The 26,246-nt window shown below is 48.6% G+C and overlaps 11 protein-coding genes across 11 annotated transcripts; 8 read left to right on the top strand and 3 right to left on the bottom strand.

The window, feature by feature from the left end:
* Positions 1-367: 367 nt before the first annotated feature.
* N7447_011072 (Major facilitator superfamily domain general substrate transporter) lies at positions 368-3,134 on the bottom strand (the record flags this gene model as incomplete). The annotated part of the gene is made up of 8 exons (XM_057235334.1): positions 368-608; positions 794-1,159; positions 1,407-1,548; positions 1,664-2,027; positions 2,074-2,615; positions 2,673-2,838; positions 2,891-2,917; positions 2,988-3,134. 8 exons carry the CDS (start codon positions 3,132-3,134, stop codon positions 368-370), a joined length of 1,995 nt encoding a protein of 664 aa, XP_057080652.1.
* A 468-nt stretch (positions 3,135-3,602) lies between these two features.
* Positions 3,603-4,743, top strand: encD (Fe(2+)/2-oxoglutarate-dependent oxygenase encD; the record flags this gene model as incomplete). Its single annotated transcript, XM_057235333.1, has 3 exons — positions 3,603-3,828; positions 3,873-4,351; positions 4,405-4,743. 3 exons carry the CDS (start codon positions 3,603-3,605, stop codon positions 4,741-4,743), a joined length of 1,044 nt encoding a protein of 347 aa, XP_057080651.1.
* Positions 4,744-5,201: 458 nt separating this feature from the next.
* N7447_011070 (MFS transporter) lies at positions 5,202-7,141 on the top strand (the record flags this gene model as incomplete). Its single annotated transcript, XM_057235332.1, has 7 exons — positions 5,202-5,392; positions 5,454-5,505; positions 5,567-5,883; positions 5,943-6,089; positions 6,141-6,511; positions 6,568-6,855; positions 6,909-7,141. The coding sequence occupies 7 exons, from the start codon at positions 5,202-5,204 to the stop codon at positions 7,139-7,141; spliced, it is 1,599 nt and encodes a 532-aa protein (XP_057080650.1).
* A 547-nt stretch (positions 7,142-7,688) lies between these two features.
* Positions 7,689-9,081, top strand: N7447_011069 (uncharacterized protein; the record flags this gene model as incomplete). Its single annotated transcript, XM_057235331.1, has 3 exons — positions 7,689-7,707; positions 7,767-7,825; positions 7,879-9,081. The coding sequence occupies 3 exons, from the start codon at positions 7,689-7,691 to the stop codon at positions 9,079-9,081; spliced, it is 1,281 nt and encodes a 426-aa protein (XP_057080649.1).
* Positions 9,082-9,815: 734 nt separating this feature from the next.
* N7447_011068 (polysaccharide deacetylase family protein) lies at positions 9,816-10,940 on the top strand (the record flags this gene model as incomplete). The annotated part of the gene is made up of 4 exons (XM_057235330.1): positions 9,816-9,921; positions 9,981-10,558; positions 10,620-10,723; positions 10,790-10,940. The coding sequence occupies 4 exons, from the start codon at positions 9,816-9,818 to the stop codon at positions 10,938-10,940; spliced, it is 939 nt and encodes a 312-aa protein (XP_057080648.1).
* A 188-nt stretch (positions 10,941-11,128) lies between these two features.
* N7447_011067 (Glycoside hydrolase superfamily) lies at positions 11,129-12,286 on the bottom strand (the record flags this gene model as incomplete). Its single annotated transcript, XM_057235329.1, has 2 exons — positions 11,129-11,983; positions 12,059-12,286. 2 exons carry the CDS (start codon positions 12,284-12,286, stop codon positions 11,129-11,131), a joined length of 1,083 nt encoding a protein of 360 aa, XP_057080647.1.
* A 2,342-nt stretch (positions 12,287-14,628) lies between these two features.
* Positions 14,629-16,186, top strand: N7447_011066 (Monooxygenase FAD-binding; the record flags this gene model as incomplete). Its single annotated transcript, XM_057235328.1, has 6 exons — positions 14,629-14,864; positions 14,926-15,181; positions 15,242-15,535; positions 15,587-15,734; positions 15,795-15,939; positions 16,003-16,186. 6 exons carry the CDS (start codon positions 14,629-14,631, stop codon positions 16,184-16,186), a joined length of 1,263 nt encoding a protein of 420 aa, XP_057080646.1.
* A 1,304-nt stretch (positions 16,187-17,490) lies between these two features.
* On the top strand, positions 17,491-19,959 carry N7447_011065 (uncharacterized protein; the record flags this gene model as incomplete). Its single annotated transcript, XM_057235327.1, has 1 exon — positions 17,491-19,959. One exon carries the CDS (start codon positions 17,491-17,493, stop codon positions 19,957-19,959), a length of 2,469 nt encoding a protein of 822 aa, XP_057080645.1.
* A 2,104-nt stretch (positions 19,960-22,063) lies between these two features.
* Positions 22,064-22,352, top strand: N7447_011064 (uncharacterized protein; the record flags this gene model as incomplete). The annotated part of the gene is made up of 2 exons (XM_057235326.1): positions 22,064-22,099; positions 22,137-22,352. The coding sequence occupies 2 exons, from the start codon at positions 22,064-22,066 to the stop codon at positions 22,350-22,352; spliced, it is 252 nt and encodes an 83-aa protein (XP_057080644.1).
* Positions 22,353-22,431: 79 nt separating this feature from the next.
* Positions 22,432-23,237, top strand: N7447_011063 (uncharacterized protein; the record flags this gene model as incomplete). The annotated part of the gene is made up of 2 exons (XM_057235325.1): positions 22,432-22,702; positions 22,870-23,237. 2 exons carry the CDS (start codon positions 22,432-22,434, stop codon positions 23,235-23,237), a joined length of 639 nt encoding a protein of 212 aa, XP_057080643.1.
* A 212-nt stretch (positions 23,238-23,449) lies between these two features.
* Positions 23,450-26,113, bottom strand: N7447_011062 (Zn(II)2Cys6 transcription factor; the record flags this gene model as incomplete). The annotated part of the gene is made up of 3 exons (XM_057235324.1): positions 23,450-24,764; positions 24,825-25,546; positions 25,655-26,113. The coding sequence occupies 3 exons, from the start codon at positions 26,111-26,113 to the stop codon at positions 23,450-23,452; spliced, it is 2,496 nt and encodes an 831-aa protein (XP_057080642.1).
* Between the last annotated feature and the right edge of the window lie 133 nt (positions 26,114-26,246).

The raw sequence follows: 26,246 nt of genomic DNA, 5'->3' as shown, positions 1-26,246 counted from the left end.
GTTGGGTTGTACAGAATGTGTTTTGGAGATGGCGACTCGTTCACCCAATACGTTATGCATTTCTCAGGCCTTCGGGCCGTACATCAGGGTAGTTTACCCGATATTCAGGCAGGTATGCGACCTTCGTAATTAAAATTGTTCAAACTCATGACCACAGGTGAGACTATGTCATTTGGAAAGAAATACTCCTCTACTCCTTTCTCAGCACATGTAAAGGTATTTGTCAAACTTCATATCTAGCTGTGACTAAGAATAAAAGCTGTCTGCAACATAAAACAAAGCGAAATTCATCCTCGTCCATTTTCACCTAACGAGCCCATCTGCTAACCATTCTATCGCGCCACCACGACTCATCGCCCGGACCTTTTCAACGAAGAGCACGCTCATATCCAGAACTTCCTTCGGAGATCCCGAGTTGCTGCTTGAGAAGGGCTGAACTACCCTTCACGCGACACAAAGTAGAAGTCTGCTCGTGTTGCTTGACAAGGCGCTCCCATACCTGGAAACCCTGGCCTGGGCCAACTTGCGTAGCCATTCCCATCTTCTCAATCCGACGACAACGAGACAGCTTTGAGCACGACTCAATGCGACACAGCTTCTCTTCCGATCTGTGATGAACCCCAGACCCCATTGCCCACCTGGCTGAGTAGTTGAAAGTATCACCACAGGGCTTTTGGAGCCCTGTGAGGAGTCCACGCTTTTAACACGGACCTCTGAGTGGCCGAGCTTTCGAAGTAGCTCAGATAGGACCCGGCGCTCCAAGCATTGGCATAGTGATCATAATCAAACCTACCTTCTGATCGGTGAATCGAGTACTTCAACTCTTGGTCCCTTTGACCCTTTAATACCGAGCGTGGTAGTAATCCACGCAAGCATCTCAAGTCCCTGCTGCATCAAGACTTCCTTCGCCGAACTCTCTGACAGATGCATAGCCTTGATTTCAACTAAGACATGCATTTCCCCATCTGGATCTACCAGACCACCGTCGACAATTGCTGTATACTCAGCCTCGCCAACATGGAGTTTGAAATGATGCTGGATACTGGTCCACTTTAACCCGGTTGGCAGGCATAAGCAGATTGTGTAAAGCAAATTGATGAAACTCCTTTTGATCTTCGCTTCATGAATTCGCATCTTGGCATCGGAAGTGTCCAGCCTCCTATCAACCAAGAGTGCGTCAGCCGAGCGTTGACTCAGTTACGCCGTCAACTAAATCCTTAGGACAAGGGGGGTTGCCATAAGACGGAAAGGGGACACTAAGAAGTGGCAGAGCAAATCAAGTACATAGGTAGGACAAAATTGCTCGCCAAATAAAAAAGTATGATAAAAATGATTGGAATGGATTTCTCTCAGCTAGTGCTACTGTGCCATATTATAAGAGAATGTAAAGATATCAAGGGAAGTACCTCCACTCTGGACTCTTCTCGCCCTCCTTAAACTGACTGGTATTAGTCTCATCATCTCTCAATCTTAGTCCCTGTTTGCTATCGCGGCGGTGATTCTCCATGCGCATCCAGCCTCCCAACCCAAGAACAAGAACGATGCAGACTGCATTGCAACAGCAAGTTGCAATGAGAGTTGGCAGATACCTATTTGGTTAGCAATGCGTCTTCGTGGATCAACGGAATTACCTACTTGGGTGCATATTGAGTTCGGAATGTACCCGCGCTCAATACTCCAGCAAAATTGCCCAGTCCTACAAAGAACCCCGTATTGGCAGCTCGCGAGTTCTCGTGGACGTTGTTATTGTTGTGCCAGGCATGAACGAGACAGGACGGAATATATGATCCTGCTGCCATCAGGAAACAGGCAAAGTATGCCACCCCTTTGTTGTTCTGGACGTCAATCGCGATCAATATAATCATTCCGACTAAGGAAACTGTCAACGAAAAGACAATATGTAGCGTTCTTTCGCGGAAATAATCGGATGACTTGGCCACGCATAGCAAGAATACTGCTCCAACGAGATTTGGCGCCACCGTCCAGAGATTAGTCTTGATGACGGAGTATCCGAGTCGTTGAACAATCTGTTATTGTTAGCCAACGTCCGAGAATATGCACCTCGATACTCACCAATGGGAAGAAATTCATTGCAGTGGCATAGGCAACGGGGTATGTGAATGTAATAAGACACCATATTGGGAATTTCCAGTCATTCCATGACTCAAAGCAAGCCTTGAGATCGAATGGCGTGTCCACCTCCGATGAGGTATCCCGAAGCAGCCGTGCTGTTGCTGCCGCCCTCTCTCTGTCCGTCAAAAACCAGGCATTCTGTGCCCCATCTGGCAGCACGAGAAATGCCACTGCTCCGGTGATTAGTGTCATCGATCCTTCTATAATAAAAAGCCACTGCCATCCTTTGACTACCGGATGGTTTATCTGGAATGCTCCAAATGAGATAAGCCCACTGAATGCAGACGCGAGAACTGCAAAAGACTGGACGATAGCCAGGCGGAATCCCATTTCTCCACGCGTATAAAACAACGTGAGGTAAAAGGTGGCTCCGGCAAAGAAACCAGCTTCGAAAACTCCCAAGATGATGCGAATCGCAAGTAGAGAGCCGAAATCCTTAGCGGCGCATTGACAGAGTGCAAGAACTCCCCACGCAATAGACACTTTCATATAATGTCAGTTAAGTCCTGAAAATGATTGAGAAAGTTGAAGGCTCTCACTAATAGAAAGCATGATTCTGCCGGAAAATCTCTTGATCAAAAGATTCCATGGCAGATCGAACAGCCCAAAGGGGATATAGAAGAGTAGAATCAATAGCGAATAGTCATTTCCCTTGAGGTTCAGGTCCTTGTCAAGACCGTCTGTCTTTGCATTTGCCAAATTGCTCTGGGGTAATTGTTAGCATGTGTCGAGATGACGTCGCAGTCTCAGTGCTTACCCGATCCATGCAGTCAAAGAAGTACATCTGTGCATTGACACAAGCCTCAAAATTAGCAATTATCTCAAATACCAGTCTATAATGATCGAGGACCTACCAAGCAAAGCGTTGGAAGGACAATAAAGTCAATTTTCATGACATAGGACCTTTCGGCCTCTGGATCTGTATACATAGTGCTTTCGCCGACGTTTACTTCAGCGTCGGCGACCTTGGCCACTTCAGTCGATTTCTCTTCAGACATCATAATATATTGTTTAAATAACTAATTTAAAATCTCTAGCGCGAAGGTTGGTCGTCAGGGTTCTTATAGTGATCAACATCTTTGTATAGCATTCCAGCCCCTTCGCTTCGACCTTCACACACGTACTACAAGCTATGCTCAAAATGATACTGATTAACTGCCATATCTATCGACTGTGCAGATAGGGTATGCTTTGTACTTTTGTTCACCCCATGTTTTCCCCGCACCCTCTTATCGCAGGTAAATATACCGTTAGCCCCCATTCTTGGAGTATTCCTGTTCCCACCCCCATCTTTCACAACACATGACAGCTCCAGCTACAGCTGGAGGAGCTTGGGGTCGAGATGTCGGACTTCTCTGCGAGCTTCAGCAGTCTTGGGGTAGCTTTTGCTGGCTACTAAGTAAATATATTGAAGGCAAAGCGATCTTGACAAGCAAACGCAAGCACAACTCATCAGTTTATTCAACACAATGTCTCTACCTACAGCCCCACCCATCTTGGACTTTTCTCCATTCTACGGAAATGACAGCGACGCGAAATCGAAGTTGATCGAAGAGGTGCGCAAATGTTGTCATTACAATGGCTTTTTCCAGATCATCGGCCACCGGGTCCCACTGGACTTGCAGCGCCGCGTCATGAATTGCTCCAAACGCTTCTTCGATCTGCCTCTGGAAGAGAAATTGAAAGTTGACAAAAGTAAGATCTTTGTCCAGTCGCCACAGATTCTGCTAACTGTATAGATCTCACCACATTCAACAGAGGCTATGAGCTCCTCCGATCGCAAATGCTAGAAGTCGGCACCGGCCCCGAGCTGAAAGAGGGACTGTACATCGGCGAGGAAATCCCCGAAAGCCACCCCTACTATTTGGAAAAAAAGTTGAACAGTGGCCCCAATCAATGGCCACCTACTGTTCCTAACAAAGAGGAATTCCAAGAAACAACCATGGAATACTACCACGCGGTGTTTGATCTGGCAAAGGATGTTCTAGGAGTTCTAGCTCAAACGCTGGGAGTTGACTCAACATTCTTCAACCCTCTTACAGACGGAGCTGTCGCGACAATGCGGTACCTGCACTACCCAGCTCAGCCACAGGATACCGACGATAAATTGAACCGCGGCATTGGAGCGCATACCGATTTTGGATGTATCACTCTCCTTCTCCAGGATGAAGTCGATGGTCTGCAAGTGCTAGATGCGCCATCAGGACAATGGCTGGATGTGAGTTGCCACAGAGCGTATTCCTTGGCCTTAACTCTAACGGAGATCCATAGGTCAAACCCGTTCCCGGGGCGTACGTGGTAAATCTGGGCAATCTTTTCATGCGAATGGCGAACGACAAATATAAATCCAACACCCATCGTGTGATCAACAAATCCGGGCGAGAGAGATACTCCATTCCGTTCTTTTTCAGTGGAAACCCGGATTATATCTGCGAGTGCTTGCCTAACTGTCGTGAAGAGGGTGAGCCTGCCAAATACGGTCCTATTACTGTGCAGGATATGGTGACGGCATCTTACAAGGAGAGTTATGGTCGCGCTGAGGAATTCAAGAAGGTGTTGGATTTAAAGAAAACAGATGCTATTCCGGTTGTTACTGCGGTCGGTGCTTAGTGTTCCTCATAATGAATTCATTGGAGTCTTGCTCCGTATTTTATGCTCCTATATTGAACGAAGCCCACCCGCAGAGGAAACACAGAACAAGTTCAATGCAACATTAGTATAGTCTACAGCATATAACACGAAAGAGCCCCAATAATCATGCTTGAAGTCTCGGTTCAATTGATCGACAAGCCCAGCCGCGCCAAGTGCACCAAAGTCACCAAGTGAGTTTTGGCCTGGTCTAAGCTGCGCTGATTTCATCAATTCAACGCATTGCCGGCCCAAGAGTGGGATGGCAAGGCTTTCTCCACTCTTGATAGAAGGAGAAATCCGTATCAATCTGAAGTGTATAGACTATCAGACAAGATGATCGATAGCAGGCACCTCGTAGCCCTAAAAAGGACCGACATTTAATCTCGAACTGCCTACAATGAGAGCAAGGAGTTCCTCACTGAATACCCAACTACAAGATGGACGACATTCAAGTCGACAAGAAGCAGACCCAGGCAGTGGATACCAGCACTCCGGACTACGATGTTGCTAAATCAACGACTATTGATGATTACGAGGTTGATGATTTCTATGGATCCTCCACCACCAAGGCATACCGCTTGAAGTCCGAATTAGTTGGAAAATGTATGGAGGAAATTGGGATGGGCTGGTATTTACACCTCTCAACTCTTGAACATAACTCTAAGAAATTGAATCATTAACAATACTAGGTTTCAATGGAAACTCTTTGTGGTCACCGGTTTCGGATGGATGGTCGATAATGTATGCAATATCACTGCATTATTTCTCCTGGATGCTCCCTTCCTAACACATATTTCAATAGTTTGCATCCCAAGGCATCGGAAGTGTCCAGCCTCCTATCAACCAAGAGTTCTCCGGTATCGTGCAAGTCAGCTACAGCTCGGTTGCATATTATGTTGGACTAATTCTGGGTGCTTCCTTCTGGGGACTTTCGAGTGATCTCATCGGCCGCAAGCCAGCATTCAACTCTACGCTACTCATAGCTGGTATCTTCCTGTGTGCCGCTGCTGGGTCGATGAACTTCCTCGCCTTCAGTGCACTTTGGGCTGTTATTGGAACTGCTGCTGGTGGAAATGTCCCCGTTGATTCCATGATATTCCTAGAATTTGTCCCAGGAAGGTGAGAATCCCTGGGTTGATCATATACCTCACTCTGGATAATTGCTAACGCGAACACAGTCACCAGTATCTCCTCACAGCTCTCTCGGCATGGTGGAATTTGAGCCAGCTGATTGTGTCTTTGATCTCTTGGGTATTTTTAGCCAACTTCAGTTGCCCAACTGATACCACCCCAGAAACATGCTCTCGAAGTCAGAACATGGGATGGTAAGAGGCACAAGATCTAAAATACTTTCCTCACTAATGATAAGTCATTAGGAGATACACACTCATCACCCTAGGCGGTTTAGCCCTCGCATTTACCTTCATTCGAATTTTTGTTTTCAAACTCCCTGAGACCCCCAGATACCTCCTCTCCAAGGGAAGAGACCAGGATGCTGTCACCGCCATCAATTATGTTGCCAAACAAAATGGCAAGCCAGAACCCCTGACACTTGAGATGCTACAAGAAATTGATGCTCGATTTGGAAATACCGTCAGCGGGGAGGGAGAGTCTAAGCAAATGTCAACAAAGGAAATCGTGAAAGAGAACATGCAAGCCTTCCGAGGCGAGCACTACCGTGCACTGTTCGCAAGTCGAAAGCTTGGAAGACAGACAATGATCATCTGGGCCATCTGGTTGACAGTCGGTAAGTGAGAGGCTATCACTTATTATTGTAATATCTCTACTCACACTCACATTCAGGAATCGCATACCCGCTATTCTTTGCCTTCTTGCCATCCTACCTGGCAACCAAATTCACAGAGACATCTTCTCTATCCCTAACATATCGGAACTACTGTATCACATCAGCCGTCGGGATAATTGGACCATTGTCCGCCGCAGTGTCAGTAAACACGCGGATGGGCAGAAGATGGATGATGGCAATTTCAGCCGCTGTCACAGGCGTATTCCTCTTCGCATATGTTGGGGTTAACAGTCCATCAGCCGACTTGGCATTTTCTTGCATTACCAGCCTTCTAGGCAATTTCGGTGAGACTTCCATTAAGACTGATGGTTAATTGTATGACTAATTAGTATTGCAGAATACGCTATCATGTACGCATTCACTCCGGAATCCTTCCCGGCCCCTCATCGCGGTACAGGTTCTGGAACAGCGGCTGCCCTTCTTCGATTTGGAGGACTCATTGCTAGCCTTATCTCGTCTCAGACTGGTTTCACGACTGCACCAATCTATGCAAGCGCGGCATTGTGGATTGTTGTTGGCTTGCTGTGTCTGGGATTGCCATTCGAGACACATGGACATGACGCGCTGTAATGAACATGCCGGAGACGCTTTTGGGCTTTCATATATCATCACAGATCGGAATGTGGATAGATAGTTATATTGCAATATTATTTACTCAGTTGGCGTTAGATCAATACATTGCCGCATTATATCTAAAGCCACACCTTAATATAAAATCTTCAACTGCCATAGTGTTCCCCACACGGTGAATCACCCAATTAGAATATTCGACTAGTAGGCACATACTAGAAATAAAGTGACATAGTATTTCGGGAAGATGCGTCTCCACACAGTGAACAAACTGGTCAAAAGTGGGGGTTTTCACAATGCATTTGCAAGATAAGAGCTCCGATCTTTACTTACCTGGGTATAATTGACGCCATAGCACACTACTATTGCTATTGACTCAAAATCAAAGCGATATTGGAATATATCAAAGCATCGATGTAAAGGGGCTTCTGGAGAGTGGGGGCATGCGATGTCAAGGCAGGGAGTGAATGATTAGGTTATTATCTAGTAATGCAGAAGGTACAGAAAACGTCGATTGGGTTAGTTCAAACCGATCCATTGAGTCACTATGTTTACTCTTTCTGAAGGTTGGTCATTATTATCAGAGGGACATTGGGAGTAGGGGTCAATAGACTAACATTCCCAGTCTCCGAACACAACACTCACGATAGTTGTTGGGTTATACTTTATGGAAAGGTGTATGATGTACGTGCTTCTTGGTCATTCATCGGTAAATTCAACTGGCTAACTTCCACAAGGTTACAGGCATTCTTAATAGTCATCCTGGAGGAATACAAGCAATCCTGCGTTGGGGAGGACGAGAGGCCACCGAAGAATTTGACATGATTCATCCTCCTGAGACCATAAAAGAGATTGAGCAGTCATACCTGGGGACAGTCGAGCCACAGGAGCCGCCAATTACGGATTCTACGACCGAAGATATCACCCAAGCGCCATTAAGCACCTTGCTGAACTTGGAAGAGATCGAAACCGCAGCTACAAAGGTCATCAGCAAAAAGGCATGGGGGTATTACTTTTCCGCTGCCGACGACAAGATATCCAAGTATCTCAACACCCAGGCCTATCGCTCAATTCTGTTTCGACCACGGGTATTTGTCGATTGTCGTACTTGCGAACTGGAGACAAACCTCCTAGGTCACAAAGTCGGGCTACCGATCTTCGTCAGTCCAACCGCAATGGCACGTTTAGGACATCCCGCAGGCGAAAGGGGGATTGCAGAAGGTTGTCGCCCTTTCGGGGGGCTCCAAATCATCGCAAACAACTCCTCCCTGTCTCCAGAGGATATTGTCGCAAACGCACCCCCAACGCAAGTGTTTGGATGGCAGCTTTACGTCCAGCTAGACAGACAATTGAGCGAAAATATGTTGGCGCGTGTCAATCGGTTAGATCGAATCAAGTTCATCGTATTAACACTTGATGCTCCGGTATCGGGTAAGCGAGAAGACGATGAGCGGATCAATATCCAAGCCAACACAGCGGCAAGTGTCAGCACCCAGCTCTTTGCCGGAACAGATCCATCGCTCACTTGGGCGGATACTCTTCAGTGGTTGTCGCAGCATACCACGAAGCCGATTGTCATCAAAGGTATCCAGACGCACGAGGACGCAATCCTAGCTACTCAGTATGCACCTTTTGTTAAGGGGATTGTTCTATCCAACCATGGTGGGAGATCGCTTGATACAGCACCTCCTGCTGTGCATACTCTTCTTGAACTTCGAAGACATTGCCCCGGTGTGTTTGATAAGGTTGAAGTGTGGGTAGACGGTGGAATCCGTCGTGGGACAGATGCTGTCAAGGCGCTATGTCTTGGTGCCAAGGCTGTTGGGATAGGAAGGCCGGCTCTTTGGGGCCTCGCTGCTGGTGGGGTTGAGGGGGTCGAGCGAACATTGCAAAGTTGGTTTTGCTCAAAACTTCGGTCAAGTACAGCGTTTCTAACATAAGTTTAAATCTCTAGTTCTGTCCGAGGAGATGAAAACATGCATGCGTCTCCTTGGTGCGAAGACAGTGAGCGATCTTGGTCCTCATCATGTACATCCCCCTTGCTGTGCTATTTTGTGTCCATTGCTGACGGCGAGTCAACAGATCAACACGGCTGTATTGCAACAGCAGATATACGGAGGATCTTCATATCTAGCAGATCACCATCTAGGTTTGATGAAGGGGAAACTTTGAAAGTTGAATTTATGTGACTTTAAGATAGATTGAGCGCCTGAGGCCTCCATGCAGACAAGATTGTCGGTAGAATGTAAAAGAATTTTGTCCTTTCTTTCTTCGTTTCCAATTGCCTCTTCATGTAGTAAACTCAGTATGTTTTTCCTATGGGATTGTTCGCTATTTCCATTAAACAACATCGCAAAGTGGATGACGATAAGAGCACAAGCTAGTGACGGCATCAAATGGGGTAGTTGGTAGTTGGAGTCAATCACGAGTGGGAGGAAAGATAAATAACTATCCATTGCATGAACTTCCGTATCTCCAGTTTGAAAATTGTCTAGGGATCACCCCACCTTTGTTTGTCGCATGCATTGTTGGGGGTAGGGGACTATATATTTACGCCGACTATGCCCCTCCTAGACCGGATTTCAGCCAATTCCTCGAAGAAATTATATTTTCTTTTCTTCAAAACTCAGCATCAAGCTCTTTATCACAAATAATCACACCAATCTCAATTATCATGGGCAAAAAGCGCGTTCTTGTCGGCTACGGCGTTGATATCGACGCAGTAGCTGGCTGGCTAGGCTCATACGGAGGCGAGGACAGCGTGAGCGATATCAGTCGAGGTAAGCCTATGTTTCATCAACATCAATGTTATCAAACTAACAAAGCTCGCACCAACCAGGTCTCTGGGCAGGACACGTTGGCACACCCCGGGTGCTGAAGTTATTCGAAAAATACAACATCAAGGCGACATGGTTCATCCCAGGCCACACCCTTGACACCTTCCCCGAAGAATGCGCAATGGTGCGGGATGCAGGGCACGAGATTGGGCTACACGGTTACTCGCATGAGAATCCCTGCGACTTGTCCACGGAGCAACAACGCGACATCCTCGACAAGACATATAAGATGTTGACTGACTTCTGCGGAAAGCCGCCGCGCGGAATTGTCGCGCCGTGGTGGGAGGCCAGTGCTGAGATGGTTGAGCTGTTGCTCGCTTATGGAATCGAATATGATCATTCCATGTCCCATGAGGATTGTCAGATGTACTGGCTGCGGACTGGGGATACGTGGACGAAGATTGACTACAAGCAGAAGGCTGAGACGTGGATGAAGCCATTGGTCAAGGGTGATACTACTGGTCTTGTGGAGATTCCTGGTAGTTGGTATATTGACGATTTGCCGCCGATGATGTTTATCAAGAACTCAGCGAACAGCCATGGCTGGGTCAATCCGCGGGATGTTGAGGATATTTGGAGGGTTAGCACTTTATTCCGTTCGGGACTCTAGGACATTCGACTAACATGGCCGCTTGATACAGGACCACTTCGACTATTTTTATCGAGAATATGATGAATTCGTCTTCCCCATGACAATCCATCCCGATGTCTCTGGTCGGCCTCATGTTTTGCTCATGCATGAAAGGTATGTTGCAAAGTCAAGTAGTCAGATACTATTGGCCAATTCGAGAGACTAACGCACTATATGCAGACTCATTGAATATATTAACAGCCATGAGGGAGTGGAGTGGGTAACCTTCGAGCAAATGTGCGACGAATTCAAAGGGAAGAACCAGCCACCTCCGGGTGCACTCATGCCAGCTGCTCCAGGAGCAATTGCAAAGACACAGGAACAGGAGTGACTCTAGACTTGAATAAATGTCCCTTTTATTTATGAGATTCTCCAAATTATCCGCCCAGTGAGGTAAACTCTTCCATTGAAACATAGCCAAAATAGCAATTGCCATCAGTAGTTGAAGTATCAGTAGAAACTTCCAAATTGATTTGTTTGAACAAGTTCAATATCTTAAACACGACTGAGTACAAAAGTCTAGCATACAGTGCACTTCCTGCCTTTAAGTGCATCAACAACAGCGTAATACGCTGGTTTAGCCTCGAGGGTATCATTGAAAAGAGTCGCACCTCCCTCCCCAGCGAAGGTTTCAGGCACCCAAGAGTATTTATCATAAAAGTCCCAAACAACAACACCAAGACAGCGACGTCCAGCCTGAAGACAGCTTTGAACAGTGACGTAGTAGTCCGCAGCTTGTTGTTTCTGGACCTCAGCAGTATAGTACGGCTCCTCCGAGAAGCGAATATCAAGTTCGGTGACGACAACATCCAAATCAGCCTTGATATACGCCTTCTTAGTAGCGACTTGGTCGGCAAGGGAGGGTGTCTGGCCAACAATGAAGTGCGATTCGAGACCGATACCATCAATGCGAATTCCGCGCTTGCGCAGGTTCTTAACAAGCTTCATAACAGTATCGGCCTTCGGACCGGGGTTCTCAATGCCGTAGTCGTTGTAGTAAAGTTGAACCTTGTGCGCGCCGATCTGGGCCAGAGCCTGCTGCGCATACTGGAAGGCAAGGTAGAAGTATTCCTCGCCGATGGTGTCGTACCAGACGCTGGAGGAGAAGGTACCGTCACCATTGATGGCTTCATTGACTACATCCCATGAGGTGCATTGCTTGCCGAAGTGCTGGACGGTCTTGAAGATGTGGTTCTTCATAATTGCAGTGAGCTCCTTGGCGGTCCATGTCTTGGAGGTCACGAAATCTGAGACCTGACTCATCCAGACCAAATTGTGACAGCGGACTTTGGAGTCAAAGCGGTCGGCTAGGTCCATAAAGTAGTCCCCATCGGTGAAATTGAACTTGTTTTGCTCTTGCTCTGTGTACATGAACTGGTACCACGAGAATAGTTAAATGTTAGTCGCGATTTACTCGAAGATTCCATTTAGATATTTGATTCAGCGTACCTTGAGTGCATTAGCCGGAGTAATTTCACCGAACTGATTCTTCAGAATCTTCAGGTACGCAGCATCGGTCGTCTCGCCCGTCCCGGGGATATCAGCAGCTGTTCCGAACCACTGTTGACCCCGAGCTTGAGCAAGGGCATTCAGGTTGTAATCCTTGTGGTCTTTGTGATGGGGTGCGGCCTGGGCGAAACCAGCCAGTAAAGCTGTGATTGCAACGAAAGAGCGCATTGTCACCGACATGTAACTCAAGATGCGAATGAAGACGACACTGCAGCAGATGCGGAAAAGAACTCATTTTAAACCGGACGGATTTTGCAAAAAATATTGAATACCCCTCTCGACAAAAGAGAGCTAATCCCACTTTGCCAAGGGCCGGGGGTTCAATGTGCATAATGAAGCTGAACATCTGCCGATTCACTGGCTATAGACGACTTTCCGGGGCAGCGTGGGGAAATTAGCCTAAATTACCCCTAGCAATTCAGGGGGATGCGCAGAGTAATCAAGAATTTTATTTGCCGTTCGACGCCACTGGTTCGACAGGAAAGGACAAGTTAGCGCGGTGGTAAATCTAATTCTGCAGGAGCTGTTAGCTCGAATTTCTCGTTTAGCCAGATTGTCACACATCTATGGCCCCATTCTAACCTAGGCAACAATTCTCTATGGTTTTCTGATGTAGTAAAATACATCCGACTCCTTGTCATGCGGCCTAATTCCCGCGCCATCAGGCTTTTGGCAACATGCCAGCCAACCGGGGAGATTTCTAGCGCTCGCGTGTTGCACAAGGCTTGCTAAAGCCAAGCGTACCTAGCGTGTGACCAAAAGTACATTTGCCTTCGATTAAGACCGACAAAAATACCAACAGTCTTAGCCTCGGCAGGAGCAGACAGGCCTTTGAAGTCTAGACTGGTTGATAGATGTCAATGCTGGTGAAAGATAGTTTCGAGACGTCGGAATACATTTTGGTATCGAGACTATGAAACGCAGCAAAGGATTATAAGCAAGTATGGCATACACAACATATCCCTCCACCATCATCTCAAATTCAATTTGCCACGAATCCATTGTCTATTCCACCAAGACCGTGCTGTCACATAACTAAATTCGTGACAATGACATGTCATAGTGGCAGTTGTAGACTCGCGAAAAGCGCCAGCGACGCGCTTACCATCCGCTGAGCGGAAAATGATAGCCTTGGTGCCCTCCTATTCAGGGAAGGCCTCCCCAGGGAAGGAGTCCCATTTGCCGAATGCGACTTTGCTACACTCATCAGAACCAGCAAGGTTGCCTTGGACTCGGGCATGGTAGGAATTGGATTAGGGTAAGGATTTAAAGACTGGTGAGTGATAGTTACGTCAATATGGGATTGTTCTTTTTTCGATAGATCATGTTCCACATAACGCACTTTTATATCCCATCCTCCCCTAGTCCTGAAAGGAAGCACTACGAGGAACTATATATCAAATCCTCGGAGCATCCACGGATATTTTCAAGGTTTAGAAGAAGGATCCCAAAGACTTCTGTCTTGCGGTTTGTCGCCTGGGGGTGACTTTGCGTCTTCTTCCCTACTTCAAAACTACGCTGGCCTTTACCTTCTGGCTTTACACAGGAATTATATCCATAAGCTATCAACAAGACCTGCGGGTCACATCATGCAATGTGACTTGTCCTGCAACTGTACAAGCAGTTATAGTATATCTATGTCAGGAATGGCTGAGATACGCAGTCACATGTCCGAATCTCTCCAGGGGCTCTTTTATGCTTCTTTCTTTTTACTTCAACAAAAGGAAGATAAATAGTGACTCTCTTTGATCCACACATGGTCTTGTTCGTGGTCATGCTAATTGTAATAATTTATACAAGAATACCTAGGTAGTCGTTCATGTGGCCTTGAGATGTCGTTATGGTAGTCTTTTCATCGCGAAACCCAGCGTGGAACATCGATTTCAGATAAGGAAGTGTCGCATAAGGTACAAACCGCCCCATCATTCAAAGCGGTATTCACTCCCTACCGGTGTATGAAGATCTGTACCCATGAACATCTCCATGGAAGTTTCTGATATTCCAGATTAACCGCCAAATCCTCCGTTGCTTCCCATGTTACTGTGTCCTTCCACAGAAGCCATCAACCAACCTCTACTGATCCTATATAGGGAAGGCAACAAGACCACACCGACGATGTTAGGCCAGCAAGCTCTCTTTGACTACGCAATTTGCAAGGACTCATCCTCTTTTCTCTGTGATTTCCTAGCAAACCCCGACGGAGCCATTGCTTTTCTTATCTGGTAGCAGACAATCCGATTGACCACCAGCAAGCCAGCACGTGCTGAACCGAACCATTGTATGATAATCCACGCGCGGGGTCCGATTGTCTGAACTGACTGAGTCATTAGCTCGTTGTGGGATTGGTGGATAGCAAGACACTAGTGGCACATGGCACATTCGAAGCTTAATATGGCGTGCGATGTATTTATCTACCGGCCACTCCCGGCCACGAGGTGCAATAATTCAGATATATAAGCAAGACACATTTGGAGACTTAACCCATCCAAACCCGGAATTGTTTCGCAAATATGGTCGGACAAGCGTTGACTTCCGTGGCCATCGTTGGTGGTGGACCCGGAGGATTGGGAACTGCGATTGCTCTCTCGGAATTACCCTTCCTGAAGGTGACTCTGTATGAGAAAAACACAGAGCCCCGGGAAGCTGGCGCAGGCATCAGCTTGACCACAAATGCATGGAGAGTTCTAGATTTACTTGGTGCTAGTGATGGAGTCAAGGGAGGTTCTAAATCCAACACACACCAAAGGTACGCGGTGTTTTCATAGCTGCAGTAACATTTGATGCATATGCTGACCTCAAATTGAAAGAAACGCCTACACTGGAAAGGTTTTGAGCATCAGTCCTCGTCCAGAAAACTCGTCCGCAGGTGACCGCGGATCAATCCGTGCTCGCAGAACCCGACTGCAGTCAGCTCTCTTATCAAGAGTACCCGAAGGCGTGATCCAATTTGGCAAAAAGGTCGTATCTTTGGAAAATCTTCCGGGCCAGGGAGTTGTCTTGGGTTTCCAGGATCACACGGAGGTGATCGCGGACATTGTTGTTGGGGCGGACGGGATACACTCTGTTTGTCGAATCCCTGGTGCTGGAATTTGCATTTGTGACTGACACAGCTTCGTGAGGTAGGTTGTCCGTAGGGCCCTATTGCCTGATCATCAGCTTCACTTCACAGGCAACTCTGCATTCCGTGTTCTGGTTCCGAAATCCCATCTGGCACATATCCCGGATATCACGACTACATCGTCATGGTGGTGGGGTGAAGCTGGACATGTATATCTCTCCGATGTAGATGATGAGGAAGAGACCAAAGATCCCCTTTTTGAGATTACCGTCCGATCCTATAGTGAGCCTGAAGTGTCTGGGAAGACGGTCTTTTGGGGTATTCCTGCAACCAACGAGAAAGTGGGATCGCGTGTTGAGGTACGTTATACCTTTGCTATATCGACGACTAATTACTAACATGTAAGACAGACATTTGATCAGAGGATAAGAGACGCAGTCAGCGCGGTGACTGAAGGAGAATGGAGGGAGTTTGCGACATTCGCTGGGCCGCGTCTGAACAAAATCACCGACTGGGATAAAGTCGCCCTTATCGGAGATGCCAGTCACCCTCTTTCTGGTAAGTCCAAGTGCTGTCATTGATGACTTGCTATCATCTCCAGCGCTAACGACCTTCCAGGAGCGTTTGGCTCTGGGGCGACGTTTGCCATGGAGGATGGTTGGATCCTCGCGCGAGCGCTTGAGCTTACACGGTTTGCTCCTCGTCCTGTACAGGACGCTCTGGGGATCTTTGAGCGGATTCGGTCTCCGTACTATACCAAAATGTAAGTATGCACTTGATATTATGTGCAATGGCTTGGGTCTGACCATGCTTTTCCCTCTCGCAGGTATCAGCATCTAGACGAAATACGTGACAAAACGCAACAACTCTTAGCAGAAGAGAAGGATTTTAATGTCATTCTGCAAGCCAAAATCGACACTTTCCTCTATGGAGACAAGGATTTCATTTATCAAAACGACATCAAGAAAGTCTGGGAAGACTTTCTTGCGACAGATCAGACAGTGTTGTAATGCTTTGAAATAACACACCTTGAACATGTTATTTTCAACCTGGATTTCACAGGGTACTGTGTTTTGGTTATTTCTTCTATTCCGAATTCAAGTGTTCATACACCAGTTTATAAGCCGAGTCACAGCCTTCGCGTTGAACCTCGGCCATGTTCCTCCCCGAGGGGTCTGGCTGCCTGAGGCACAAAACAAATATTAACTAGAACTGCCAACAGAATACCAAATATAGCAATGGCCTTGCATACAATTCTTATACATTCTCGGAAAGATCAGAACGAGAAAATCCACGATCTACAGTATAAACAGTGCCCAGCTAATTTCTATGCAGATCCGCTCCGTATTTGTGGTATTGTGGATCATCTCTAGTATTGGCACTTTCAAAGGGGTTCCAGCAAGATTTTTTTTTTCGCCCTGTTTGGCAGATCCTCGGGTAGCGGAGGACCAGGATGGCAAAGCAGCATGATGTCTCCATAGTTTTCAGGTAGCACGTACTTTGTGTAGTACTTGTGAGTGGTGTGATTCTATACTTTGCAAGGATTACGGAAGATAACCAGATGACTAGGTGTGTAAGGGGGGGATTGACGGCAGAAATAAACAGAAGTTTAGAACTTGATCACATCAGATAGAATGAATATACATCACACGTAGACTACCCATGTGTATGCGATGAAGGTTGCCTAGTATGGTAGGTATCCATGTATCACGTGATGTGGAGAGGAGAATCTGAAAATTCCGTTTTTTCGCATTTTATTTTTTATTTTTTATTTTATTTTTTAATGTTTTTTTCCCTCGCCATCGAGGATTCCAGCCCAGCGTCATCCACTTCATCTCCAATCTACTTCTGCTAGGCCCTGTTATCTGCTGAGGCCTCTAGCAAATAGATTTGGATCACCCTCGCTGCCTCTCTGGATCCCCACTAGCTGGTCCCCCCTGAATCCCTTTGAGCGACCGTCGACTCATTTTCTCGAACTGCGCTGACCGACTCACCTCGGTCTCCGTAGCCGCTAATCCCGATCGGGAACCCCGCGCACGGTTTATTGCCTTGTTGCCTTGTGGCCTCAGGCCGCTAGGGAACAACAAACACGCGGCTTCGGCGCGACTCTGGTGGCGATTCTCCGTGTAGAATTATCGGCGCTGGCGCATCGGTGACAGTCTTGGTTTCAAATTGCCCTGTATTCCACCTTTCCCCTTTCAAGCTAGTTCGCGATCATTTTGTCTGCTCTTGCCCTTGCATGCTTCGTGGTCTAACCATTCCATTATCTGCCGCTTACGGCCGAATGCCAGCGCATATCTAAAATTGAGTCAAAATGATGAACTACGGTGGTCACCCATTCCACCCTCAACAGCCACAGCAACCTCAGCAACCGCAACATCAAGGTGTCCAACCCCAACATCCGTTAGGTCCACAGCCTCAACGTCAGCATGCCCAGTCGCCCTTGCTAGGTGCGGGGCCGCAGTTGCCACAACATGGCAGTCCATTCCCGGGCAATAAGCCAATTTTTCGGGGGCAACCTCAGCAGAACTTCGGTTCGTCGCAATCTCCAGATATGCGCAAGATGACCCCGACATCGGGGTCCTTGGGTGGGTATCCCACCACCAGCAGTTTTGGCCAATTTCCGGGGCAGTTTGCCGCCCAGAGCTCCCCGGATTTGATGTCTCGCAACCCCGATCCTATGGCGCTGCAGAACCTCCAGCGTGGGTTTAATCCCATGGCCCATCTTCGGCCCCAGCCGGGAATGAGTCCAACAACTGGCCTCACTCATGGACATCCCATGAACGTTCCTTCGCCCCAGCAGGGCATGAACAGACTACCTCACGCAGGCATGCAGCAGAGAGATAACCACACGTCTGGCAGTCCGTCTATGGCTAGCCCATCCATGTTTGGCTTGAATCAACAACGACAGGCCCAGCCTCAGTCCCAGTCACAACCGCAATCGCCCCAGCAGACACATCAGCAGCTGCAACAGCAAATTCAACAGCAACAGTTCCAGCAGCAACGACTTGAGCAGCAGCAAAGAATGGAGCAGCAAAAGCAAATCCAGCATCAGCGTCTGGAACAGCAACGCTTGGAACAGCAGCAGCGGCTTGAGCAACAGAAGGAATTGGAACAGCAAAAGGTAGATGAGCAAAAGATATTGGAGCAGCAGCAGCAGCAGCAACGCCTAGAACAGCAAAGACTCGAGCAACAAAAACAGCATCAACAACGGGCGGAGCACCAACGGCTTGAGCACCAGCAGAAGCAGCAATTGGAGCAACAGAGGTTGCAAAAATTGCAGCACCAGTCTCAGGCACACAACCCATACCAACAACAGTCGCCCTTTTCCCAGCATACCCAACCCCCGTTCCATCCATCGCAATATCAACAGCATCAAGCTCAATCGCAACATCAGTACGCCCCACACCAGACGCAATTCTCTCAGGCGCAGCAGACGCAGTTCCAGCCATCTCCGCACCAAGCTCAATTCCAGCATTATCAACCAGGACCGCACTCGACTGCCGTGCCTTCATCACAGGCACCTGCATCCGCTGTCCCTGCAGTCACGGAAAGCCCGGTCATGAAGTCTGACGAGTCGAGCCCTATACCGAAGAAGAAAGCCAAACCTAAGAAGGCTGCACCGGCTCAAGCTCAGCCCGTCCAAACCCAACCTCATGCTCAACCTCAACTAAATGCCCCCATGGTCGTTCCGAGTGCCCTCCCCACACAGGCCAACGGACAAGGGCAGATGCCCGCCGTGACCACCGTTGGAGGTGACCAAATTGCCACTCCACCTCCAAAACGTCGTCGGGGACGACCTAGGAAGGAGGAAGTGGCGGCCAGGCTTGCTGCGCAGGCCGCACAGGCTGCCCAAAACGGCGAGTCTATCCCAGGAGTACCTCAACCAGGGCAGGCATCATTCACTGCGAATATGACGCCGACTGCTCCAGGCTCCGCCGGGCCAAACACCACAACTAAGGGGACGCCTATCCTGGGACCGGACGGGACTCCTTTGAAGCGAAAACGCGGACGTCCTCGCAAAGCTGATCAGATTGCGTGGGCAGCTGCAACGGGCCAACCCTTGCCGCCGCCTAAACCAAGGAAGCCAGCTTCGGCCAAACCAAAGGCACCTGGAACGGGCCGGCCACGTGGAAGACCTCGCAAGGCTGATGTGGCCGCTGCGGCAGCGGCTGCCGCCGCTGCCGCCGCCAGTGGAGATCAGACGCAAGCAGATATCAACCCTCAATTGGGTGAGGGCACAGATACAACCAGCGCACTCAAACGTGCAACCGCTTCAGTCGACGAAGAAGCGCGCAAACGGCCCTGCCCGACACCACCGCAGATGCTTCAAGGGCAGTCTCTACCTCAACAGCAGAACCTCCACATGTTCCAACAGAATCAGTCTTCACAGGCCCAGGCAAATCAACATATTGGGCAGCCGCAAGTCCAGCACATGCACCAGCAACAGAACCAACACATGTCCTCCCAGCCTGGTTCTCATCTGCCGCATAGCCAATCCATGCCCCAGCAGCCCGGTCAGGCGCTCTCTATGCCACACATGCAAATGCACCACCATTCTCCTGTCCACCCCCCGCGCCCCCTCCCTCATCAGCCATATCTTCAATCACCGATGCAACAACAGATGCAGCACCCGATGTCGTCTGAGTCCCCTGTCCACGGGATGCCAGGACAACCACGCAGACCCCCAATTCCCCAACGGAGCCAGGCCCCTCCCCCGCCTGCACCGCAACATGAGCATCAGCATACCTTCCAGATCCAAATGCAGCCGCAGCCAACCTAGTGCTGAATGTGGTTCGGGATATCGGTTTCATCTCAATCAATGCAACCAAGCGAAGTTTCACTTCTGACCAGTATATTTTGACTTGATTTTCATTGCAAAAAAAACATCGGTGTTTATATAATTCCTGGGCTCTGTCACGTGTGTTCTCTCGATCGTTTTACGTCCATGAAGTCTCGTATCAAGTGTTTTCGTGGGCCTATTATGGCGTTGCGTGCTTTTGTCTCATTGGCATCTCAGGCATTTCCTGTTCCCGTCTATTGTTTACTTAGCCTGTGGTTTTACCATTCTTTTTCTTACATATCTAATGTTTTCAATTTAGTACATACTCGGTTCTAATCTCATATTGTCAATTGTGCCCAACTAGTTTTGTTTAACCTCTTTCCACATGGTTGAGACATACAGTGGACGTTTTCTCTTAGTCTCTTTTATAGACGACGGAGGCCCAGAAGATAGAATCCTGCTTCTACCAAGAGTAGACAATCTCAACCAGATCCTGCAATCTAACCCATTGCAGTTAAGGACGCTAGACTATACCAGTTTCACAGTGTATAACAAGTTACAGTTCACTGATAAAAATCCCCGCAGTTTCAGTCTCGCATTAACGACAAGTTACAGCATCGACCAAGGTCTAGGGCGTGTGCGGCATTTTCGCTATTGGTCCACATGACCAAGCTGTGATTTCGAGTTATTACCGACTGGGTGGAGAGGGACCGGAGAGACCAACGATGACCACAACTGGGCGTTTAGCCAGGCAACCTGGATACAACCTCAGGTGGGGCGGCGGGAGAGGGATATACAGCGTCGAGGGTATACTGGCACTTTGCAGATTTGAAGGGTGGTCCGCAGAGTCAAGGGACGAAAAGGCGCACTGGCAGAGAGAGGCCCAGATATCTTCGTAGCATGGTGCTCAGTCACTGCTATAGGGAAGAAATAGGATCATCGACACAGACGAATAGGATTCTGTATCATCCTAGTGGTTACGCTTCTGGGTGACAGGCATTGCAAGCTGGAGAGACTATCAGTATCTCCTAAACCTCGTCAAAATGGAACATTAGCACGTTCAATCCTATCGGCGTTTCAAGATAGTGAAAAGCATTACCAGCCGGTTCTTTGAAACAAAAAGAGTGCATTCAACTAGAATACTAAGTTTGCTGTACAGAGACGTAGCGAAATATTTATCTGCAGGGGCAAGTGCTAATTTGATGGGATGAGAAACTTAGTGAAAATTCCCCTAAACCACGCGGTCACCGAACAAACTATCTATCCAGCTAGCTGCATACTCGTAAAATGGTTCCCAAAGCTCAAGCAAGAGGCTTCGGTCGCACCAAAATTCGCCTCGCGACTGGCATAGGGCAGGACCAGGTCCAATTGAAGCAGAACACCTTGTCGGATCCTCGAGACTAGCTATTCGTGTTTGAGCTGTTCGCATTCCCATCGAAAAATCAAACCTCTATTCATCTCTAGGCTTCTGCACGACCCATTTTGGGTCGAAAGCTCATAACCAGACCCAACCCAACCCAGTTTGGCCCAGTTTTGGTTGGGTCTGGGTTTTACTGGGTCATGTGAAAGACTATATTTCGCTGAAGGGGAGCCATTTTCGGCGTCGTTTTAGTCAGTAAAACGAGGGGAACAACTGTGTAAGTCGAGCGTTAATATCAGGACCAGAGGATGACCAAAAGTGCTAGGCGGGTGCAGAATAGTGGTGTTATAGGGCAGTGAGCGGTCAAGGGGTGGCTAGACGACTAAAGGGTACGAGAAAGCAGCCCTTTTAGGCCTCAAGAGCGGTCATTTTCGGCGTCTATCCCACAGGTCCTCATATTCTAGGTGTACAATTCCCCAGGAGGGCTCCGGGGCCAGGGTTGACCCGCATTATTGAGCTTGGACCACAACCCCCATCGAGCGGTCAGTACAGTAGTTCGACACCTCACGGTACATTCCAACGCACTGCTTCATTCAAACCTTAAAGACAGTGTGCGACCTACCCTAAAGACGGTCGCAGTTCCCTCGTTCATCTCGTGTGCTTGTAAGAGGTGAATCACTCAGCAAAGTCGTATTCCTGCGGGACTCGCCCTCCTCCTCACCCCTCGAAGCCTTGCTTGGCGTTATGGATACTAACGCGCTCATCGATGTCTTCCACGAGGTGCAGGGCTAGCATTGAGTGACCGAGACCCACACAGCGGGCCGTCCCTGTCAATGGGTGTCAACTTTCCATCCGGACAAGCTACCCTGTCAACATGACAGCACTTTTCACCATGGCCCATTCAACGCCGGCGAAGATGGCCTCTAGTGACAACACTGCCTGGATGGTTCGTTTCCCTCGTGTGGGAATGACTTCGGATGATTACACCGAAAATCGCCATGGAAGTGACCGCCCTGAACCTCATCCGCAATAGGACTACCATTCCTGTGCCGAGAGTTCAAGCTTGAAGTCCCGCTGCTAGCAATTCACGTGGCCTAGGCCTGCTCATCATAATGGACTTCGTTGACGGTGTAAGCCTTGGCGAGATTCTACGGGACCCGAATGCCGAGCGTGCTACTAGAGTGACGAGGGAGGACATCAGCGATGATGACATTAATGTTATCTATAGGCAGGTGGCCAATTTTCAGCTCCAGCTTTTCAAGCTCGATTTTGACTATATCGGTAGTCTGCCTAACCCTGAAGACCAAGGCTCTACTCCAGCAAGACCTCTAACATTCAAAGTGCATTGTATACTACAAAATGGGGGGGGGGTGGGCACTTTCGGTTCACCTTATTCTCTTCATTTTTCCTTTTTATCCCTCGAAAAATATCTCAAAGTTTCCTGGTCTAGCGGTTATGATTTTCCGTTAACAATTGCTCTTTGTAGCGAGTGTTCCGGAAAGGTTCTGGGTTCGATTCCCAGGGAAACTATTTTTTTTTTGTTTACATAGACTACGACAATTGTCCGCAGCGCTCTTATCGTCTGTGTTGCCTAAATATATATTTAAAAGACCGAGCACAGGGCTTTGCAATAATCATTGAGTATTTCCAAAACGTCGTCGGGCAACACCTGGAGCAGCTTTTCGGCTCGGCTCCGTGGCTTCTCCAAGATCGGCCTGTTAACAGAACATGGGACTACGACGATACTAATAAGTCACCCAAGATTGCTGCTAGGTACTTCCGATACCTGGAGATTTTCATGTGTGTCTTGCGGGAGGAAGAAGCAAAAAATGCAAGAGCATCAAGAAAGAGAACTCCTTTAAGTGATATCGTGTGTAGGTCACATATTAATAAATGGTATACAGTGATTCAGCAATAACCAATTGCCAGCTACACTCCAAATACTAATCAAGGTAATACCGCAGAACCTAGCCAGGGGGTGCTTTGAGATGTATATAACACTCCATGGTTTAGCGAAAGGCCACTACAACCTCGTAATAAACTGATTCTTGAAGCCTCTGATGGATGTAATTCATACATATAGGTAGATAGATAGGTATCATATATCAAATTGGGAACTCAACAAGTTCTCTAGAAAACACCACCTTCAAAATCAACCAACTCCTCAAACGCCTCCATCCCACTCCCACTATCATGTGCATTGCTTCCACTACTATCCCCATTCCAATTCCAATTCCAATTCCCACTAGACCCCCTCTCCCTCTTATCCATCCCCTCAAAAGAACTTCCATCGGGCCATTCACTCAAATCAATTCCTAATCCAGGCGCAATCTTCCTGACAATTCCATCACAAAGCAGAAACGCCCTACGCGCCGCCGGGTCTACAAAAGCAGTAGTATGAAGCCACGCAAGCGCCTTCCTCGCAGCCCCAATAGCCGTACTCAGATCCGTCTCTAGTAGTAGGGGGTAAGTCCCCGCCTGCGACGGTGTAGTCGGGCTGGGGAGTGGATTCGGGCGATCAGGGCTGCTGGATGCGTGCGCACCAGAACAGTGGGATAAACCCAGTAATAGAGCAGTCGTCGCCTGCATGACGAAATGAAGGATGCTCCACCAGGGCGCGGTGCGGGCCAGCCATGCTATATTCGGATCCTCTGGCAGGATGGAGATGAGTGTGCAAGAAGCTTGTAGACAGTGTGTTGCCATTTCGGTGCGAAGTTTCCCGCGCGCGGTATTTTCACCGGTTTGGGAGGCGTGGCGGGGGGTTTGGTGGATGTGACTTAGACATGGTCTGCAGAGGATGATGCGGGAGGAGTAGTAGTGCATTGCTAGACAGACCCGTTCGCGGATGAAAGGTGCGGAATGGTTGTCTAGTTGGTGGTGACTTAGATGCCAGGGGCTTGCATCTGGAACGGTGAATTGATAGAAGGAGGGAAGTTTTGAGAGCCAGCGGTCCATTTGGAGGGCGAATTTTTGGACTTGGTGTTCTACTTGACTGGGGCCTTTCCGGAGGCCTTCGATGCTGTAGACTTTGTTCATGAGGGCTTGGGTTATGAGATTTAGGTCGACGAGGAAGTTGAAGAAGAGAGATGGACAGGGTGGGCAGGTGGTCACCCATGAGGGAGAGTGGTATTGGCTGGGGGATTCGAAGAGGGTGGCGCGGAGTCGGGCTTCGCGGAGGGCGGGGTCTTGGAGGAGGCGTTTGGCGTCGGGTTGGTCGAAGGCTTCCTCTTCGTAGGGAAGAGGTGTGGGGATAGAGCAAAGGCCTTCGCCGACGCAGGAGGCGCGGCCGGTCATTGAAGCTAGGAGGTGTTCGAGGGAGTAGATGGACCACCAGAGGCGGCCGCGGGTTTCTTTGGCGGCATGTTTGGTGCGGTCGTCTGTTAGGCGAAGATTGATGCCGAGGGATAGAGCTGACCGGAGAGCCATGTTGGAGAATTTGGATGCTCTAGAGGGAATGGGGGAGTTAGCATAGTGATAGTGTGGGGGATAGAGCAATGGGACCTACCGGTTGACCTGGCCCAGACAAAGCAAGTAAACTGCGACAAGGAGTTCGAGTTGGATCTGTTGGAGATCGGTGTGCTCGAATAGCACATTGCTATGCAGGCTGAGATGGCGCGCCCGAGTCAGGTATATCAAGTCTTCCTCGCCGGCGCTTTGGGGGTCCTCTATAAGTCGACAGTATCGACAACCAATGGCAAAGATCATGTTCAGAATGGCCAGCCATTTCCGGGGTGGCGTCGATCCGTTGTTGAAGAATTGCTGATACTGGGAAATAAAAGTCATCCTCCGAACTGCGCTGAATGTCGGATGAACGTTGATCAGATAGGCGTCGAGGTATCGGTCTGCTAATTCCCGCGTAGGCAGAGCTAATGGGTCGCATGGCTCAATCAATGGGATATCCAAGCTGTCAAGATGATAATCCATCATAGACGTGGGAATCTGCCTTTCCAATGACTTCTGCCGCTGCTGAATAGACACTGGATCATGGTGGCTCTCCACATGGAAAGGATTCGATAGATGTTTCTGCGGACTCTTGATACCTACGCCGCTCTCTAGCTTGCGAATCCAATTGACCTCTGAATTCTTGCCAAAGAATCCCACAGCACGGGTATCCTCGTTCCGATCCAGATCTTCGTCAACCTGGTCGATAGCATCGAGTGAACCCATGGAAGTCGAAGAATCATCGGAGTCGTCGACATTATTTCTAGAGGATTTCCCAATTTTGGGCTTTATTTGCCAAATGACAAACGGTCAGAGTCAGAAATCGGGACTCAAACCAAACGGTCCAAGTCTCAGGTGAAGCAGGGGAACTGGATTGGATGTTGACGGACGTACCTTCAATGCTTTTTTGATCTTCCGGGCTGTGAGGGGGTCCGCCTCGGCTTCTAAGTCTCGAAGAAGGGCTTCGTATGTATCCACTCGCTTGACTAAGGAGCCTAGTCGTTTCTGGTCACGCACTCGTTTGACGTCCTCGTAGGAGCAGGTGTGATTGTGATAAACACACTGTCCGCACGACGGCCGGATACCATCGCATTTGATCTTTCGCTGGCGACAGGGCTCACAGGCCCGCGCTGACCGTCGACGCCCATGTAACGTGTCAGATCCAGCTAGACGAGGGATAGCTACCTTCGGCGCGGTAGTCCCTGATCCATAGGCTGACGGTGCAGGCATATACTGGAAGCCTTGGGGGGGTTGGGTTGGGGAGAATGGGATAGGCGTGGGATATGGATGCTGAGGTACAGTATTTACCGAAGGTAACCAACTGTATTCCTCGAAAGTAGGATCATTATCCATGTTTTATTAATTTCACTTCAGGTATATATATATCGAAGTTAAAGGAGTGATGTTAGGCGAAAAAGCGGAGTCATGGCAAAACGTTGAAAGGAATAAAACAGGGATTGGGTAGTTTGATCTTCGACTGTTTCGA

Source organism: Penicillium robsamsonii, assembly GCF_028829455.1.
Source record: "Penicillium robsamsonii strain IBT 29466 chromosome Unknown utg000008l_segment0_segment0, whole genome shotgun sequence".
NCBI lineage: Eukaryota > Fungi > Ascomycota > Eurotiomycetes > Eurotiales > Aspergillaceae > Penicillium > Penicillium robsamsonii.
The sequence above is the reverse complement of the archived record's forward strand: the minus strand, read 5'-3'. Positions and strand labels throughout refer to the sequence as shown.